General features: G+C 40.8%; 1 protein-coding gene and 1 long non-coding RNA gene across 5 annotated transcripts in view; one reads left to right on the top strand and one right to left on the bottom strand.

Moving 5' to 3' along the window:
• Window positions 1–271: 271 nt before the first annotated feature.
• On the top strand, window positions 272–13,304 carry LOC310685425. 2 transcript variants are annotated; one of them, XR_014515239.1, is made up of 3 exons: window positions 272–715; window positions 6,649–6,837; window positions 13,099–13,304. It is a non-coding gene; the product is annotated as an uncharacterized lncRNA (long non-coding RNA). The 2 variants fall into 2 exon arrangements; XR_014515240.1 differs by lacking the exons at window positions 272–715; window positions 6,649–6,837 and adding an exon at window positions 6,844–11,167.
• A 652-nt stretch (window positions 13,305–13,956) lies between these two features.
• The window catches only part of PRDM5 (PR/SET domain 5), an 85,870-nt gene continuing 80,061 nt past the window's right edge, over window positions 13,957–19,765 (bottom strand). For all 3 annotated transcript variants that reach the window (XM_083457330.1, XM_083457331.1, XM_083457329.1), the window contains one exon: window positions 13,957–15,534. In XM_083457330.1, the coding sequence (XP_083313456.1) occupies window positions 15,370–15,534 (165 nt within the window). In that variant the 3' untranslated portion in view covers window positions 13,957–15,369. The remainder of the gene's footprint in view (window positions 15,535–19,765) is intronic.

Consider the following 19,765-nt stretch of genomic DNA (forward strand, 5'->3'; position numbering starts at 1 on the left):
GAGAGTCTGGCCATAGCACCCCCAGGCACTGGTGACCTTGAAACTGGACTACTGTAATGCACTCTATGTGGAGCTTCCTTTGAAGTTGGTCCAGAAATTTCAGCTGATGCAAAATTCAGTCACTACGTTGTTGAGTGGTGCAACTTATCACAAGCACGCCATCTCTTTGCTGAAACCGCTGCACTGACTGCCCATAGGATAAGAGACTGCATGTAGTATCTTATCAAGAGGTCCATTCTGCACAAGACAGGAATCAAGGTTTTCTTGTTGTAGCACCTACCCTTTGGAATTCCCTCCTGTTAAAATATCAGAAGGCAATGTCTCTGCTCCCTTTTCAGCACCTACTGAAGACCTTCCCCTTGCAGCAAGTTTTCTAAGTAGAGATTTTTCTTAATCTGCATCTGTAATAGAATTGTTTTTAGGTGTTTCAACTGTTTTATTGCTTGTGTGTTTGCCAGCCTCGGCTCCTTTGGGAGGAAGGATGGGGTATATAGTTAAATAATAATTTTTTAAAAAGGAATATGAACAAAACAACTTGGGATGAAGTTACCTGAGGGAGCACTTTCCCCCATACTAAGCTACCCACTCATTCAGATTTCAAAGAAGGCTGCCCTCATTTTCCCATAGCTTGCTGAAATTCATTTTGCAGAAACCAAGAAAAGGGCATTTTCTGTGCAGCAACCAGCCTTTGGAATCATCTCCCCTCTGAAACAAGGCAAGTGCCAAACTTGATGCGTTTTTTGCTCCCCTTTTCACCCAAGCATTTTTGCCAATTATTCTGACTTACTGTGGATGTTGCATTTACTGGTTTCAATGTATTAATTTTTATTTAGAATGCATTTATATTGTTGTGAACCAGCCAGGATTTTTATTATTATGATGTCAAAATGATGCTTGTATAGTTAATGATCTTGTAGAGTTGTTTGCTGAGATGCTTACATTGATTTGAATTGCTTTGAACGCTCTAGAATGCTGCACAAGTGGTCAATATCATTCTTGACATTTGATTCTACATACAGGTTGCAATCCTATACACACTTACTTGGGAGTAAGTCACAATAAACTCAGCTGGGCTGAGGACAGATGTGCACAGAATTGATTTGTTAGTCAAAGAGAGGCAATATATTACTTCAAATAATTTTGTGGGTGTGGAGTGTCATTTTCTTCACCACAACTCTCTTTCCACAACCCCTAAAGCTAGTGATAATATATTATTGCTTTTAATTTCATTGCAGTTCCTGCTTCCCAGTCACAGGCGTTGTCAAACACTTGTCACTTTGCACTAAGGCAGCAGAAAGCATTCAAAGCACATCTTGAATCCAATCAGCTTTCGCTGTTGAAAGGTTCTGCACACATGGACACAGGATATTTATACAGGTGCAAATTTTACAAATGTGCTGCTTCCTCACCCAGAAGGAAGCCATTAGGGTTCAGAAGGAGGAGGCCAGACTTACTCTTGCACACATAAGTGGGTTTTTTTAAAAAAAAAAAAAAAAGAGAGAGAGGGGGTGACATAATCCAGTCATAGCTGAGCACCTTGAAGATACAGTGATTTCAGTGGTAAAGTTAAGTGCATCAATGGGACAATGTTTAACTTTTGCTAGCTTCTTTAGGGATAGCTATGTAGTATTTTACAACAAAATTATAATCTGTAGCCTAGAAAAGTTGTTTTCTTGCTCTGTGGAATACAGAATAAATTTGGACCTTGTATTAGAACAGATGACACACACACACACACACACACACACTGCTTTTAATAGGAAAAGCAGAAATGCTATTTTCTGTCTCATTTCTTACTTCTTTTACAAAATACATGAGGTTTTTGTACTCAAATATTGCAAATGCATGACAAATTATGACTCCAGTAAAGTCAGCGGCTGATGTTCTATGAAGCTGAAGGTGTTGTCTGTTTACCTAACTATTCAATGTGTGGGTTCTTGCTAATAGTCTGTTTGTAGCCCCACCTCCCCCATCCCGGTCAAAACATATGTGGGCATTTCATACTTTTGGGATAGACATTCTTAAAGCTTTCAGACCGTCACTGTTTTCTCAGGGAAGACATTTATATTCAAGATCTATTTCTGCTTTACATATTTTTTTCTGTTTATCTAACCAAGTATGTCTGGATGTTTAAGTAAACAGAATGTTAGGGATTTGTCAGTTCTGGAAAATTAAAAAAAGACTTTATATTTTCAAGCAGGACATTTTGCTATGGAACAAACAGGTCTGGTAGGCCTCTGAAACACTTAAGCCCATTTAAATTTAATTCCATGATGTGAGATTAGCTGCTGCTTACAGCCACTGATCCAGTTATATCCTGCCTTTTTGGTGGTATTTGCATGTGTGTTAAATGCCACAAAAATATAGTGTGTCTATTCTATAAATGCAAAATTATTACATGAAACAGACTTTCAATGTTTATGAATGCATAGACTGGAAAAAGTTGCTCAGACACTTGATCTAATTTTCAGAAATGAAAATGATGTAATAATAATATTAGTTGTAAACACATTAAAAAAAAATAATAACCATAGAACCATTGCTAGTGAGTGATATTGGTTTGGGGGGGAAAGGAAAACATGTGCAGCATATAGATATGAAGCCATGGATGGTACGAAATCCCCTCCAGGAAGCTAGTGGAGCCAATATCCCAGGAATTCCTTTTGAAGCTAGGAATGTTCAATAATACCCTTTTGTCTGGGGGCTTATAGCTCTAAATATCTCAGATTTAACTTAAGCAAAGAATAAAGATCACCCCTGCTAAAGGAACTCTTTCCATGTGATTTGGAAAGTGATGTCTGCCGTTTTGCCCACTATCCCTCCACAAAGGATGGGTGGAACAATGATGGCAGCCAATATGTCTGAGATTGGAAGAGCTAATGAATATGTGGAATGTGTCGTTCCCCTTTTGTGCCATGTTAGATGGGCTCATCCAGTTGTTGTTGTTGTTATTTTATTATTACATTTTATTATTATTATTATTATTATTATTATTATTATTATCATTATTATTAATACTCCGCCCATAAGGCTGGGTTTGCCCAGCCACTCTGGGCGACTCCCAACAGATTAAAAACAGAATAAAACACCAGATAGTAAAAACTTCCCTAAGCAAAGGTTCTTCTCTCAGATAGTTGCATTCTGCAATAGGGCACAGTTTGAGCGGGCCTCCATGCTACTAGCATAAAGTTCATTTCAGTTCTGCATTTTGCTTTACCAACCCCCATTGATTCTTACCAAGTGAGCAGTGCTGTCACAATAGTCCCTTTTTACCCTTTAATATGGGTGCATCTGGACAAATGCTTAAGGGCTGTGACATTTGCACTCCACATATGGCCAAATATCTCAATGGAAAAGAGATCACAAGGCTGCAAAGGTCAGTAAGGTGCTTGCCAGTAAATACCTATCATGGTAACTCGCACTGTTATCCAACTGACTCCCAAATTGCTCTCCTTGACGCTCCCTCCAGTTCAGCCCATGGTAAAAATTCCCACAATTTGGCAGTAATGCAGCAAAGCAGTAACAAGGACAGCAGCCATTCCTCAACAGCGAGGCCAAGTGGGAGGGTCGTGTTGTCTGTACAGCCCAGGACCTCCATACACCCTGCCCAGGCTTGCACTCATTGCATTGCTGCTATTGCAGTGGCTAGTAGTGATGTATGGAAGTGAGAGCTGGACCATAAAGAAGGCTGATCGTCGAAGAATTGATGCTTTTGAATTATGGTGCTGGAGGAGACTCTTGAGAGTCCCATGGACTGCAAGAAGATCAAACCTATCCATTCTGAAGGAAATCAGCCCTGAGTGCTCACTGGAAGGACAGATCGTGAAGCTGAGGCTCCAATACTTTGGCCAGCTCATGAGAAGAGAAGACTCCTTGGAAAAGACCCTGTTGTTGGGAAAGGAGAAGGGGACGACAGAGGACGAGATGGTTGGATAGTGTTCTCGAAGCTACCAGCATGAGTTTGACTAAACTGCGGGAGGCAGTGGAAGACAGGAGTGCCTGGCGTGCTCTGGTCCATGGGGTCATGAAGAGTCGGACACGACTAAATGACTAAACAACAACAACAAAGACGTCACCCCCAGAAGTGCACTCCATTGCCACTCAAGGCCGATGGATGCCAACAGCAACAGACACCCATTTTAATTTTTCATACTTAACTCCTGCCATTCAATTCAGCTAAAGAATTCCCATTTCAGTTACTGTTTTCATGCTCTTCTGTTTATTTTACCGATAGCCCACCTTCTATTAATTGACACCTTGCGTACCCGGCATCACTTATACGAGTGATTCCATGAACTTGACCCGGTTATTCAGGAGTTCCAGAGGATTAGTAACATTTGCGTTACATTTCTTTGAACTTCCTTTGAATAAAGGATGGACTGCTAAACAGGAGTTAGTATTCTAGTAAAAGTAATGAAAAAGGTGGGCCAGGGATCTGCAAAAGTCATGTGAAACCAGATGGCAGCCTTCTGTTACAACAGGGAATTGCTGATGATAATGCCCAGGGCTCGGATCACTTTGGTATGCATTCATCTTGATTGTCTTATTCATTTCCAGTTGCTAAAGTGGCTTCGAATTCAATTATTGTTACCTCATTCTGACAGATCACAGAATAAAGCAGTTATGGTATTCTTCTGTATCAGCTTCTAAAACACACAGGAAGAGTCTGCATTTGAGTAACCATCTGATGGAATCATAGAATTGTATAGTTGGAAGAAACACCAAACTACAACTAATCCAGAATGCAGCAGCTAGACAGGTGACTGGGAGTGGCCGCCAGGACCACATAACACTGGTCCTGAAAGACCTGTACCAGTATATTTCCGAGCACAATTCAAAGTATTGGTGCTGACATTTAAAGCCCTTAATGGACTCGGCCCAGTAACCTGAAGGAGCGTCTCCACCCCCATCGTTCAGCCCGGACACTGAGGTGCTACTATGCTACTAGCATAAAGTTCATTTCAGTTCTGCATTTTGCTTTACCAACCCCCATTGATTCTTACCAGGTGAGCAGTGCTGTCGCAATAGTCCCTTCTTACCCTTTAATATGGGTGCATCTGGACAAATGCTTAAGGGCTGTGACATTTGCACTCCACATATGGCTAAATATCTCAATGGAAAAGAGATCACAAGGCTGCAAAGGTACAGAACCAGGCAGAGGGCCTTCTCAGTAGTTCCGCCCACCCTGTGGAACACCCAACCTTCAGATGTCAAGGAAATAAACAACTATCTGACATTTAGTAGACATCTGAAGGCAGCCCTGTTTAGGGAAGTTTTTAATATTTGATGTTTTATTGTGCTTTTAATATTCTGCTGGGAGCCACCCAGAGTGGCTGAGGAAACCCAACCAGATGGGCAGGGTATAAATAATAAGTGATTATTATTCCTGACAGTAAGAGCCAAGGAGTGTGGTGGAGTCTCCTTCTTTGGAGGTCTTTAAGCAGAGGCTTGACAACCAAATGTCAGGAGTGCTCTGATGGTGTTTCCTGCTTGGCAAGGGGTTGGACTCGATGGCCCTTGTGGTCTCTTCCAACTCTATGATTCTATGATTCTATGATTATGATTATGATTATACAAAGGTCATCTAAAGCACCCCACCTCCAAAGCTCTTGGACCTGACATGGTATGCCTGGGACAAAAAGGTGAATTATTCATTTCCAACAACAATTAGTTTGAGAAATATGCGTTTGAGAAATATGAGCTCTCTTCCCCTACTCTAAACAGATACAAATGACATTCAAGATTCATGCTGTATTTTAGGAGCCTACTGAATCAAAGAGAAGTATGGCCAAATTGCTTTGCACTATAAATGCACATTTTTTTTTTAAAAAAAAAGTATGCATAAATTGTGTGTTAACACAGAACACTTGAGTCTCATAAGGCTGTTTTTTTTCCTGCTGTTTCACAACATGATGGGCACTTGCAGACCAGCAAGTGCTGAGGTTTCATATCATGCAAATTATTGTCTGAATTGCATTTCAATCCAACATGATTGTTTTATTTAAAAAAAAATAAAAAAGAACCCCATTCACATACATTGTTCAAAGAGCCGCTGAGCGCATAGCTCATGTGAATTCTCATGAGCAAATAACACATCCAGTTCAGATAACGAACACAAAAAGATCCCTGCTGGATCACATCCACTGCACCCATCCAGTCCAGTGTCGTGTTTTCTGCAGTGGCCAATGAGATGCTTCTGAGAAGCCCACAGGCTCTTAATCCTTACTGTGGTTGCTCCCAGAAGCTGCTATCCATAGATATACTGCCTCTGAAACCAGGCCTAGTCACTGCATACCATTAAAAAGGGCCCTTTCAATGGACTGTTCAGCAGTTAGCATGACAAGGTGGTAGGATGGTACTTGCCAATTCCGCACAGTTAATTCAGCGGTATGTTTTTCACTGTCACTGCCCTCTAATATGGTACAGTTGGAAATCAATTAAGCAAGGCAGCTATTCGCCACTAACATGCCAACGGATAGATTTTCCTCGGATACAGGAGATCCAGATTGCATCTCAAGAGGCACATTCATTACTGTCACTTGTTTGTCAGCAGTCTCCTATGATAAATGGGCAAGATCCTCCACATTTGGATACATCTTACATCACACACAGCCCTGTTTCTTCCATCTGTTTTCATTGGTGCTGCAGACCAAACTGTTCCACTTCGTGTACCTTGTCAGGCGGCGGCGGGGGCTTTATTAACATGCTTCTGCATGAGCTCCAGTTAGAACAATACCGAAACCTTTCAGACTACCTAAGCGTGATGAAAATGAAGATGTAAAAAGAAGCAGCTGAAAGGATGATTGAGTGGAAATGCAATATGAGACACACAAGGAGGTAAGTGAAGTGAAGTGTGATGCAGTTACGGAAAAGACCCTTTGCTCTTATGACTCATCCATTGAGAAAGTCTGTCACACTGTCTTTCTGCACAGTGACCACATGCTTCGTCCTCAGTGGGCCAGGCAGTGAAAAGAGATTAAGGAAGCACTGGGAAACTCTAGGATTTTGACCTTCTGCAAGGCATTTTGAAGAACATGAATTTACCACAATTATGCCTAAATCATTGAGAAATGTGGAACATGAGCAGCATGCCCATTTCCTATCATATTTGAGGATAGGCTGACAACTGGGCAAAGGCCTTTGATAACCACCAAGCCACTACACTCCCTGCTGGCTACCACATCCTGGTTCCAAATGCCACCACGATTCATCTGCTGCTTGGTTTGGCTTCACATTTTGCAGCCTGAGACAAAGGACAAGATCATGGTCCCCGTCAGTATCATGTACAGAGGTGGACTGGACAGGCAGCAAGTCTTAGTTCAATGCTGGTGATGGGATAGCATCCTCCAGCACACCTGAAGCAGCAAGGCCAGATTAGGCGGCCCAAAAGAGGCCATGTGGCGGAATAGCCAGCTGTACCTGAATTATCAGTCTTTTGAAACAATTGCCTCACTTTTATAGGGCAGGCCCTGCGTGGCTATTGTGCAGATTTACACACTGCAGTGCTGGACAACAGGAAGCACATTATCCCAGGCACAATCTCAACCATCAATAGAATATAAACCAATTCTGGAAGCCTGGTTTATATTTTTCTGTAGTCAAGATTGAGAGAGCCTTCCAATGAACCATGTAGAAAATAGCAAGACAGAACAAAGTGTTCTATCAGGAATATACTACATCACCAAAACAATCACAGACTTATTTTCAGCAAAGACTTCTTGAATGATGAATTGGTAAGAGAACGTTTTCTAATTAGGAAAATGAAGAATGATTTAAGTACTTTTGTAAATCATCCTGGTAGATGAACATAAAACATAATGAAATCATTCCTTTTTCGCCCCAGATGGGTACCCTAAAAGATGCAGCCTCAGAAATAAAATGCATTCATGATGGGCAAGGGATCTATTCTTATGTATGTAAAAAAAGCCAAGGCTATGTAATGTGTATATATTTTCTAACTTCTTGAATGGAGCTTGAGCTGTGCTTATCAATTTAGTCACAAAATCAACAACAGCTGTGGATTCACCTACAGCAAATCAGAAAGAGAATATATAAACCGAAGGAGCCATCTGTGATGCATTTTTTTTTTTTTTTTTTTGCTTCAGGGGGAAAGTATATTTTTGTGGTTCTGGTTTTTCTCAAAATGTTATCAAGGAGGGATAGTGGGTGGAGAAAGATCAGCCAAGGCCAGCTGCATTATCTAGCTTTGCTTTTTTCAATAAGCAAAGTCTGTTACCACAACCATTTGGAGCAAACACAGGAGCTCCACAAGTCCAGCCTGGCCCTGTTCTGAACTGGTTTTGGAAAGACATGTCTGACTACAGAGGTTCCTCCTTCTTTTTCACAGAAAGCTTTTGAACCGCAACAGCCAATTTGATGGAGAACGAAATGGCGTCCTTGTAGTCCTAAAGGTAGACTTAATATATCCTCTCCTGCCTTAATGATCACCTAGTTCAAAACAACAAAAAAAGGAAGTAAATACATATTGCAGGCCTTGACTTGAGTGTCCATGGAAAAGACTGAAAGGAATAATGAAAGCTATTACACGAACTCACATATAAAAACAAAGGAGTTGAAAATGCATTATCAGGCCTTGTTGAAATCATCTCCATTTCCAGAGAGAGGAAAAAGAAGAGGAATGTGAACTCTCCTTTTTTCATTGCCGTGCAATGCAGGTGAGGTGCCGCTTCAAACACATCTTTGCCTTGGTCTCTCAGCTAACTTTCACACCTCAGGCCACCACAAGCTGGTTTTGCTTGACCCTTGACTCAGGCTTCACAATGAAATTCAGAAGGTCCTTTGAGGGCAATGTGCTTTCAAACTGCTGCCATATCCTGACTGAGGTGGTGCAGTAGATCCCTTTTTTAATTTCTTGCAGAGGAGGAGAATAATGTTGCTAGCCTCTGGTAGTCGTGACATTCACTAACATGAATCAGTTTTAAAGGAAAATGAGAAGAATGATCACAAGACCCAGTTTCCCTGCGGAGCTCTCCACTGGCCATTAAGCTCCAAGATATAAAAGGGCAGGAATTTTCATCACATTCCTTCCCACCACTGAAGGAGTTATTGACAGGAGAAAGAGTGCCTACACTGCACTCCTCCTTGGTTCCTCTTTCTAAAAACAGTCCATTTTAGAGCCAGCTACCTGTCAAATCTCCAGCCAGCCTCACTTAGATTCGCTTTCACTGAGCTGCATTTTCAAGCTATGCCTTTCGCCATCTTAGATGGGTACCATACAAAGACAGACTCTGTGTATGTGGGCAACTGCAAGTGGAAGACATCTTGCACTATTTGCTATATTGCCCACTATACATTGGACCCAGGAGGCAATTTCTCACCTGACCATCCGTACAGGAAATATGTCTCTCCCCGGCAGAGAAGGCCCTATGGCTTCTTAGTGATGTAAATGCTTCAGTGACTCATAAAGTCACCCTTTTTGCTTTGGCGGCCAAAAAGATCAGAAAGAAAACCCTGGACAATATAGCAGTGAACTGCAAGGGAGACACAGAGATCTAAATAGAGACCATTATTTGTGGCACTACACCCCTTTTGCTTCCATTTATTTTTGAGTCAGATTTGTCATGGCCAATGGCTAGTTCAATAAAGTTATTGGGATTGGATTAGACTGATTGGGGGAATCCAGGTTCAGTACAAGTGGTTGGAGAACAACCTGACCATGCATTCAGAGATATTAAAAGGGCAACACTCGTTGGACTATGCATGGTTCTGAACCCAAAGAAAGGTTCCAGGTTCAATCCCTGGAAATCTTGCTGAAACCATGGAGAGGTGGCTAATACTGAGCTAAATGGGACAGTGGTTTGACTTGGAATATTGGCAAATTCCTATGTTAAGATGCAGAAGGACTGCCAGAACAAGATGATTACTGGACATGAAAGATGATCCATTCCACAAAATCCCTGCTTCATATGTATATTGATATTATGATCACTAATGGATTGAGGCTTCTTTATTCTCATATGTTATATTTACAATTTGTGGCATGCATGAGACACAGAAAACAAAGGTAAAAACTCCCAACCCTGACACCTGAATGTATCACTCCACTTATGGTTACTGCAACTTTTAAATTATTCTGTTCCCAAACAGATATATTTCAGGCTGCAATATTTGTCTGTTCAGTTTATTGGAAAAATAGAACTGAGAGAGTTAAAAGTGATCAAGGTCCACAGTAACCTGTTAATCCTGACAGAATGCTGCTACAGTACCTGCTTCAAATTTTCCTCCAGTTGTGTTTGAACAGCTGTTTAAACTGGAAATGAGATTGTGGATTTGAAAACACACAGCCTCTTTCCTCAGAGAAGAAAAACAATCCCATTATTCAAGAACCTTCTTTGAGGAAAGTCCACAGTCTCTGCCTACTGATTTTTGATCTTTGGATTTTTGCAAATAGTGCAGACATATTTCCACTGTTCAGAATCCAAAGGGAATTTATAGCTCCCTTTCTCTCAGTATATAACTATAGTGTGGTATCCAATGTTAGTCAGACTCAGAGCAAACCCTGTGAAATCAATAGACTTAAATTACCTGTCTGTCAATTTCATTGGGGCTCCTGTATGACTAATTTGGAATATCACCCACAGATATGTCAATGTCACATGAACAAACTGAGCACCGTTTATTTAGTTAGTTCTTTCCACAGTGGACTCGTTTCTTAATTTTATTCAGTTCTTTCCTGAATGAACACTTTCCCTTTTGTACCACTCGAGTACTTGCGGGCAGCACGTAAGAAAGACAGCACTCCAAGCTGTAGCAGGGCCCTGCCACATAATAAAATACAGTTTTCTTTGAATAAAAATGTGAAGCCTCTGCACTTAAGCATTCATTGGTTTGCCTTATGAAGCAAGGCCTTCTCTCACACAGTGCTGCTCTTTCCAGCATCCATTTGACAGTTGTGATGCTTGCTTGGTGGCACCTACTCAAGTCTCTTCAGCATCAGGAAACAGTGTTATTTTCCCAGGCCCTAACTCAGTGGCAGAACCCATCCTTTTGCACACAGAAGAACTCAGGTTCATCTTCATGTAGGGTTGGGGAAAGAACCCTGTTTGAAATCCTGCTGATATTCTCCCAGCCAGTGCAGATAAAACCTGCATTAGATGGGCCAATAGTCTGTGACTTCTATAAGACACCTTCCTAAATGTTGGCTGGGGTGAGTTTTTATCTTGTGGTTTTAGCTTATCTGTTTCAAATCTTGCTGTTTCTAATCCTACTATTTACTGCTTTTGATTTTATGTTACTAATTGCTTTATCATGTGTTGTTGGCTGCCCTGAAAGCAATTCTTACTGGCAGGATATTTTTAAAAAGAAAAGAAATGAATGAAAGAATGCATAAAATATCATGTTACCAATTATCCCATTAACTGTGCTGGACCAATGCTCTTGTAAAGGAATCAATTAAAGTGGGAAGTTATCCCGTTGCTGCTACAAAATTGTTATATGGCAAGCCTTCATGTACCCAAGAGATTATATTCAGTGTTAAGTTTGTAAAGAAGCTGTAGTTGTGTTTAAAATTATGAAAGATTTGGAGTACAAAAGTACGCAGTCTCCCATGGATGCAGTCCTATGAAGGAAGGATTCTCATCAGCACGTCTGCCCACACTGACAGGTGCTGCTTTCGGGCATTGTTGGTGTGATCATGGCACATTTTTCAGCTGCCTTGTTTGCACGAAACATTGCAGAGGCACAGTGACTGTAAACATGATCACAGCTGGTGATGTACTTCTTCCTCGATCATGGTTATAACCACAGAGCTACTTAAAGCGTTTTGGAGAACTGGTCCTCAAAGGGACAAAAGAAACAGTGTGTCCTATGTTCCATAGATATGCCCCCCTTTAAAAATGCTTCATTTCAGTTCAGGCAAACCTAGTCTTTTGCCTGGCTTCTTTCAGCTGCAGTCTCTGGTGTGGCCTCAGAACTTCACACACTATAAATCTCTTTGAAAGGAAATATGCATCAAAGCAGTTCACTCAGTTGTCTCTCCATGTTAGCCATTTCCCCAAACATTAAATGCATCCAGGTTTTCACTTTGCCTCCTTCCTCTCCCCCATACTGTTGGTGCCTTGCTGATCTCAGGGTAGCTAATCTCATGCCAGAGCCAGATCACGAGGCACAGGAATGTAGTCTCACCTACTTCAGATAGAATCTGTGGTGGGAACTGGGAGTATCTGGGCTTCGCTCTATCTCTGTCATTCTAGGTGGCTGTTCCCTTTCTGTGTTCTTTTGTCGCTGAAGGGTGATGATAAGAGTTCATGTCATGCAAAGTCTCTGAGCTCACTTTTTTGTAACCTGAGACATAACCAAGGGTTAACCATCACCTCAGTTGCCTGAAAGATGAATGTCACATGAGCAGAACTAACAAGAAACAGGGAAAGTGACACTTAATGTGTCACTTAACACTCAATACTGCATTAACTACTGAGTTGTAAGACAGTGGGGGAGAAAGAGAGAAAAGTGCCCTTGTTTGCTTCTCCTACATTTGAAATTAAAAGACCAAGTAAAAAGGGAGCATTTTGATTTGCAATAAATTCTAATTCATGAAGGTGACCTTCTCATGGCAGAAAGTGGGAAAAACTTTGACTATGCCAAAGGCATCCTTGCCTTAAACCACATCTGGGAGCATACCTTCAACCTCCAGCATCATTTAATGAAATAGAGAGGACAATAAAGGAACATCAAACCAGACTCTGCCACAAATTCAATGATAACAGGTTAGAACTTAATGAGAGAGGCCCGGCCACCACCTAAGCCAAAATGTGTAAGTTGTCCTATGAGTATTTGCAGGGTTGTTAATTTATGGTAAACCAGAATTTCCCTTTGGAACTGGCCATCTCTAGGGTATTAGAAAGGTTCCTCCCGAATACTGCCTCTATGGAAGAGTGGCCAGCCTTGGAATAATCAGTGCAGGGGTAGTCAAGGGGTAGTGGTGTCCTTCTATCTGGCCCAGCCAACATGGCTAATGGTCATGGATGATAGGAGTTATAGTCCACAATATCTAGAGAGCATCACATTGGCTACCATTGGTTTAGTGAAAAATTATCAAAGAAAACCCCACTGAAGGACTTTGTGTTCTTTTTCTTTCAGAGTCTATGAGTTGTACTACCTCCAGTATCAAGAAGCTGCATGCCTCTGAGCACCAGTCAGAAGATTGCTATGGTCCTCAGGTCCTGCTGGTGGTCTTTCCCACCAGCATACGGTTGATCATTATGAGAATGTGATGCTGAACTAAATGGACATAGCATCTTTCTTATTTTCTTAAATAAACTTTTTTAAAGCATTTGTCAATTACACTTTCAATTAGTGATGCATCCTCTTTGTGGAATGTCAGGATTGTGTGTATGTGTTTGTTTCTTGTGATTTTTATTTCCACGTTTACAACACACACACGTTTTACTGTAAGAGCGACTTATGCAGTATACAATATACAATCTCTTCCTTTCTCTGGCTTTCTGTCTGAATAGTCCATTTGGTTGTGTTCATTGTACAGCCGCAGAACTGATACTTCAGGCTTCATGGAGCTCCATGGCTTTGCACTAGCAAAACTGATTGGACTATTCTTGACACAGCCATATGCTTGAGTGAGTGATAACTGCTAAATACAAATGACATGATTCAATAAAGTCAGTTACTATAAGCCTTTTAAACTAGAAATCCCATGTGTGCCTGTCAGTGCAATTGACAGCTGAAAGTTCGTTTATGAAGATCTCAAACTAGACTTGACAGAACAATGAATCTCAAATTACATCTACACAGAAGCAGCAACTTGTAAAATATGTCTGACCTACCTTACAGTAGTCTATATCACTTACAGAAGGGACACAAAAAATACCTCCTGATGGTGTCTGTGACAGCTCAAAAAATATTTTGTAGCCTATTTGTTGGTGAACAAGCAGCAAACTCCAAAGAGGATGCTGTAGTCTAGACAAAACTGTTGAAAAAATATCAACCTAGAACCAAATTTATTAAAAAACTTTTGTTTCCTACAAAGATGACACCTTGGTGCATTATTTGCTTCCTTGAACATTAACTGGCTTATCCAAGTAAGAGAATTTACAGGCTTTCCATTAATAATTATGACAAACTACTCGCTGAAAAAGTAATGTAGTTAGCAAATTATTCATAACCCAGTCTTGGTCTTTATAATAATAATATTAAAAAAAAGAATATGAATGACAGATTCATTGCACAAGCCTAACTCTAAACTCCACAGAATTCCATGGGGTAAAAATTCTTCCTAGCAATTTAATTACATGTTCCTTGACTTAATCAGATGTTGAATACCATTCTGAGATTTTGTTTCCTCTGGCACTGGCATTTACAAATATTGCATTAGTGCTAACGTAGCATTTCAACAAAAATTACTCACATTGCTTGCTTTTGATTTGCCTTCCACAATAGCAACCCAAAGTAATAAACCATGCTGAAGCAGTTGAGACAGCATGTCCCCAGATCTCATTCTCCACAGCACAGTGGCACTTGAAAAATATTCTAGTATTTCAATATCAGTTCTGAATTTAATCAAAACGTTATAAACTAGAATAAACTTTCCTTGCAAGAGCCATGCTGGTTTAACAGAATTGAAGTCAATTTACCGGGTTAATAAAAATCTAGCCACTATTATAATATTACTAAAGCGTAATAAAGTGCTGCACAGACTTAGCAATCTCTCAGTTACCAGTACAGGGACTTGCTTTATTGTCCTAGGGTGACATTTGCTGAGGTCCCAATGCTTTCTATGGAACCTAATCATGGGTATTTATGAGGTGGATGAAGGTAATTCAAAGCACCATCCTCAATATGTAAAATTTCAAACTAGACTGTGAGAATGTCTGAGGAATGAGATACAGTGAGTTTATACTATTATTTCAGAGAACTCACTGATTGTTTCCTTAGAGAAAGCAACTGTTTCCCCATATCCTGGCAACAAAACATTTACACCCTGTGCAGTGCAAAGCTAAGCATGTCTACTGGAACAGCAGACTGGAATTTACACCCAGTAAGTGTGCTTTGGATTGCAGTTTTAGTTAACTATCTACTTCACCACATGATAGAGCATTTAGAAAGAACTCTTACCTATAACAGAATGGCGATGGCTTTGGGTGACAATTTGCCCTTCTAAAATGGTCTTATAAATCCACCTGCAGTATGTAAACTTATGTTGATTCTAGCCTCATGTAGTTTAGGGTACCCTTTTTCTTTTTTGTCTGAACAGAAATACAAGACACCATGAAAAAAGTGATTATGTGAACACATTAGAGTTTTGTGTGTGTGTCTTGTGTTCACTAATCAGGTGAGAAGTCTGGAGTTTATACTCCTACAAAGGAAACACTAGACACTCTTTCGTGCAAGCCAAAATTAGCTGTCAGTTTCTCCATGGACATTTTCCATGTGTACTTTGAGGTAGTCGTTTCTTGTAAACTTTTTGTGGCATAGCTGGCATTCCGCCATGGGGCGATTGGGATTGTGAGTCAGTTTGTGCCGGATCAGCATTTTCTTCAGGCTGAACGACAAGTCACAAACCTAAAGCAATGATAAAAAGACAAAAAGGAAACCAGTGGATTGTTGATGATTCAGAAGAATATTTCATAAGTAGACATTTGGGCACCCAACATTATGCACAACCCAGATTAAGCAATAGGGTAACATTATCCCCCATTTCCGAACCAGGGATATGCTGGTTAATTAATCTTTTATCTAATCATATAAGAAGGCTTTAGTTGTATCTCTGGATTGCACCACTGTAGAGCTGCCTCCTTTTTTCCCTGGAGAACACAGCAAGGTTGTGTGGCTTTATGAGATCACACAGTTTGGATATAAAGAAGGTAACCACTCCTTCACTATTTTACTGCTCATCCTCTCTAACGTTAAGCAAGTGACTATCTCTCATCCTCAACTAGTGAGAAAACTAGTACAGTAATGCATGTCTCATCACTCCACAAGCCAGCAACCAAGGGTGGACCAATAGCAACCACAGAATAAGACCAAGCCAGCCATAGTTGTCTCTACTGTCTTTACTGAAACACTTAAAAACTTGGTAAGTTGCTCATCTGTGTTCACTAAGAGAAGAACAGGAAGTGGAAGTCACTTCCACTAGGCTTGACAACATTTGAACTAGCCCTGAAGTTGTCCTTTGAAAAGTATTTGATCTTCAGCATGAGCAGATGGTCATATTTACCTCCATGCTGCTGATTTCTGTATCTCAAACCTCGGATAAAGAGAGAGAACAAGGCTAGACTGTTATTTTTCTGGACAGTTGGTAGCAATATCTGTACTTCCTGCTCCCTCCCAAAGTAATTTTCTGGTCTAAGGGTTTAATTTAACAATAATATAACTACTTGTGCTAATGAACTGCATGAGAAGTAAAAGGCTGATGTTTGAACAGTGTCTCCCTACTAGGGAGTTAAGCAGTGTTCTATCTTCCCAAGGATATATAGTATTATTCATTGTGCAAGCAAAAACAATACAATGACATACTGAATGAGAAAACATACAAAGCATCCTGACTGCTGAGTCTTTCTCTGTAAGACCAATGATTAATGAACTGCTTTCCATAACCCTTTGGAAACAGTACCAGCATACTTCTGTCAAAGTATAAGAATGCTGCATCAGCATCATTTACAGGTATAATTTTAAGGAGTGCCATTTAAACCCTGGAAGAAAAGAGTATTTGCCCTAAAAGGAATTTGTCTCAGAAACTCTTATTCTTTCCTCACTATGTTCAATGACAGGCACTGTCCAATGATCAGTTCTGCTCCAAACGGGCCTTTTTTTAGGAGATTACGAGTTTGAATATGGAGGCTTAATGCATTCCTAGTTATCAGAAGACCTAAGGATAAGTGCAATGCAATCAGATGATCATTACCCACATCTAGGAAAAGCAGTTGTGTGCAACCTCTACAGTGCACCATTAAATTAAACAACCACAGACCCAAGTATTCCCTGTGACCAGAGTGGAATTTTCAAAATGGCTAGGGCTTTCTCTCTTTAATAGGTGTCAAGGGCTGGGGAAGAACAAGCAACGACACAAATCCTCTATCTCCTAATGCTTAACACACTACTGCAAAGGGCCGGAGAAGGCAAGGCACTATTGCAGCTCCATACTGTAATGGCTCCTTCTGCCATGCAAATGGCAGTAGCCATATTAGTCTTTTGCAGCAAAAACAAGACTTAAGACTTTCAGGTAAATTCATACTTTCAACTATGAATTTGGTAGCTCTGCTTGGAACAAACTAGTTTTAATGACGGCAAGGAGATGGAGGATCCAGTGCACTATGAATCGTCTCTATGGAAATGAGGGCGATCACCATAGAATCATGGAATTGGGACCCAGTGGTCACCCAGTCCAGTTGGCTGCAATGGGTGTGGATCTTGTGGCTCTCCAGGTGTTGCTGGACTACAGCTCCCATTATCTGTGATCCTTTGCCTTAACAGCTAATGGCAGTTAAAGGCCAACAACATCTGGAGGGACAGATGTTACCACCCTGGTTTATAGCATGCAGTAGACTTTATGGTCCCATACCCTTTAGCAAAATCAGTTCCTTTATATATATATATATATATATTGGATCCTATTTTTGTCTTTTGGTGGCGTCTTGTACAAATGTTGGTAGTGTGATATAATGTAATTCTCTTAAGTGTGCATGTGGGATGTTTGTGTGGATGCAGCTTGCCATTAATGTACAGGCATGTAAATAGATGTGCATGAATGCTAAGGCAGCATGCAGCGCACAGCCAAACATTTTACAGACTGCAGCAGCTGTACTGTATTTTGAACTGCTGATAAAGATATAATTAAAACAAAACACAAGTTAAACAAAAGGACAGGCACTGTCTTGGCTCCTAAATCAGTGAAGGGCAGGCAATTTCAGAGTAAACAAATACAGCTGGGTGACTAGAGCCTTCAGCAATGTGTGATAATAGGCTCAGGCAGTGATCCTTACTATGGAGTACACGGGAAATGACATGTCCCTATTTTCACCTGGGACATGTTGAAGGGCCTGCAATCTCTGCCTTCCCTGTGTTATTATAACATGGTCAAATGGAATCATGTGGACCACTGGACCACACTGATTAAATACTGACTGTGACTTTTGCACACTTAAATGGCAAGTATAAAATGCCTCTTTTACCAAAATCATGAAACCTCTAACAGATGTAGATGCTGCAAATAAACACATTTAACCCAGTAAGTACTACCGATGACCACATTTGCATGAATGTATATGTTTATGCAGCATCATAGACACATCGTTCATCTTTCTGGAAATAAATTCTAGGAATATCATCTTCAGCAGATGTGCTGTGTCAAATTCTGCTACCAGTAAGTAGTTCTTAATGAGTCTCAATCATACAAGTGATGACAGTTTAACAATGGCACATTATCTTTGCAAAATGAGAAGAATAAACTGCTTACAGATGCACACTTAATACCTATCCCTCGCTGAGCAGTAAATTCTTCTTGATATGCTATAACTGTAACATTTCAAAAGCCTGCAAATAAATAAAGAAGTGTGCACTGCCAAGGTTAAAACAAAACAAAGAAACAGTACAAAGAGTTTGCAAAGTGATAGCTGCAATGCATGAAGAAAATTATAAGATGGGTTGCCTCAAACAGGAAAGGTGAGTCATGCAAAATACAACTTTTCTGTGACATTCTGAAAAGCTGAAGTTTGAAAGCAGTTTTTTTATTAGCTGAGATGCTGTTCTAGATTCTAGAATCTAGCATCAAAAGCTGAAAGTAAAGGCTTTTGAAACACGCTGAGAAAGAATTTAATGTAGCTAATTTAATGTTAAATGTATTTAAATGTCTAGTGTGAGAATTTAAATGGGCAGTTTAAGTATATGTATGCTAAATGCTGGACAGAACAAGGAAGCATCTCAGTATGAGAAATGTACGCTTAGAGTTGAATTGCACATTCAGAAATATTACATGGTGTAGCCTTTCCTTGCACTGTACCAGTTCAGACAGCAAGCTGAGGATCATATGTTTGACTGATCATCCTCCCTATGCAAAAATCTTTTGTGAAGGGAAAGGCTTCTAGCCTTCTGCCAGGTGTGTCAGCTTCCCCCAGTTTTGAAATATGTCATACTTAGAAGTGGCTCATTGGCTGGAGCAGAGACGCCATACTACATTCCCAGTAGATAGACTGCTATTGCTATTGCTTCTCAGGAAGGAGGGGGCAAGGCAGCAGTGTAAATGCAACAGCAAAATCAAAGTTTGACCTCCCTGCCATCTCCTCTCTCTAAGTAAGCAACCCACCTGCCAGGAAGCTAGTGCAATGGCTCTGCCTAGGGCCGGCCCAAGACATTTTGTCACCTGAAGCAAACAGTTCCCCACGTCCACCAGGGAAGAAGGGTTAAGTTTAGATCTACATCAGGAACAAGGGGGTGGGATAAAGATCTACATTAGACACAAGGGTGGGGGGAGACCAGCAGGGCCCCCTACTCCCCAAGAGGCTGCTATAGAGGTGGCATTGGGGTTGAGGGGTACCAAGGAGACTGCAGATCCAGTCTCCAAGGAGCACGTCACAGCTGTCGCTGCTACCACAGCAGCGGCAGCAGGCAATGCATTCCTTGGAGGCTGGATCTGCTGCCCCTGTGGATCTCGCTGCCTGAAATTGTTGCTTCACCTTGCTTCATGGATGGGCCAGCCCTGTCTCCCTATATAGCATGGAAACTGGAAGAAGAAGAAGAAGAAGAAGAAGAAGAAGAGGAGTTTGGACTTGATATTCCACCTTTCACTCCCCTTAAG

Source organism: Podarcis tiliguerta (genome assembly GCF_965153285.1).
Source record: "Podarcis tiliguerta genome assembly, chromosome: 9".
In the NCBI taxonomy this organism is placed as follows: Eukaryota; Metazoa; Chordata; class Lepidosauria; order Squamata; family Lacertidae; genus Podarcis; species Podarcis tiliguerta.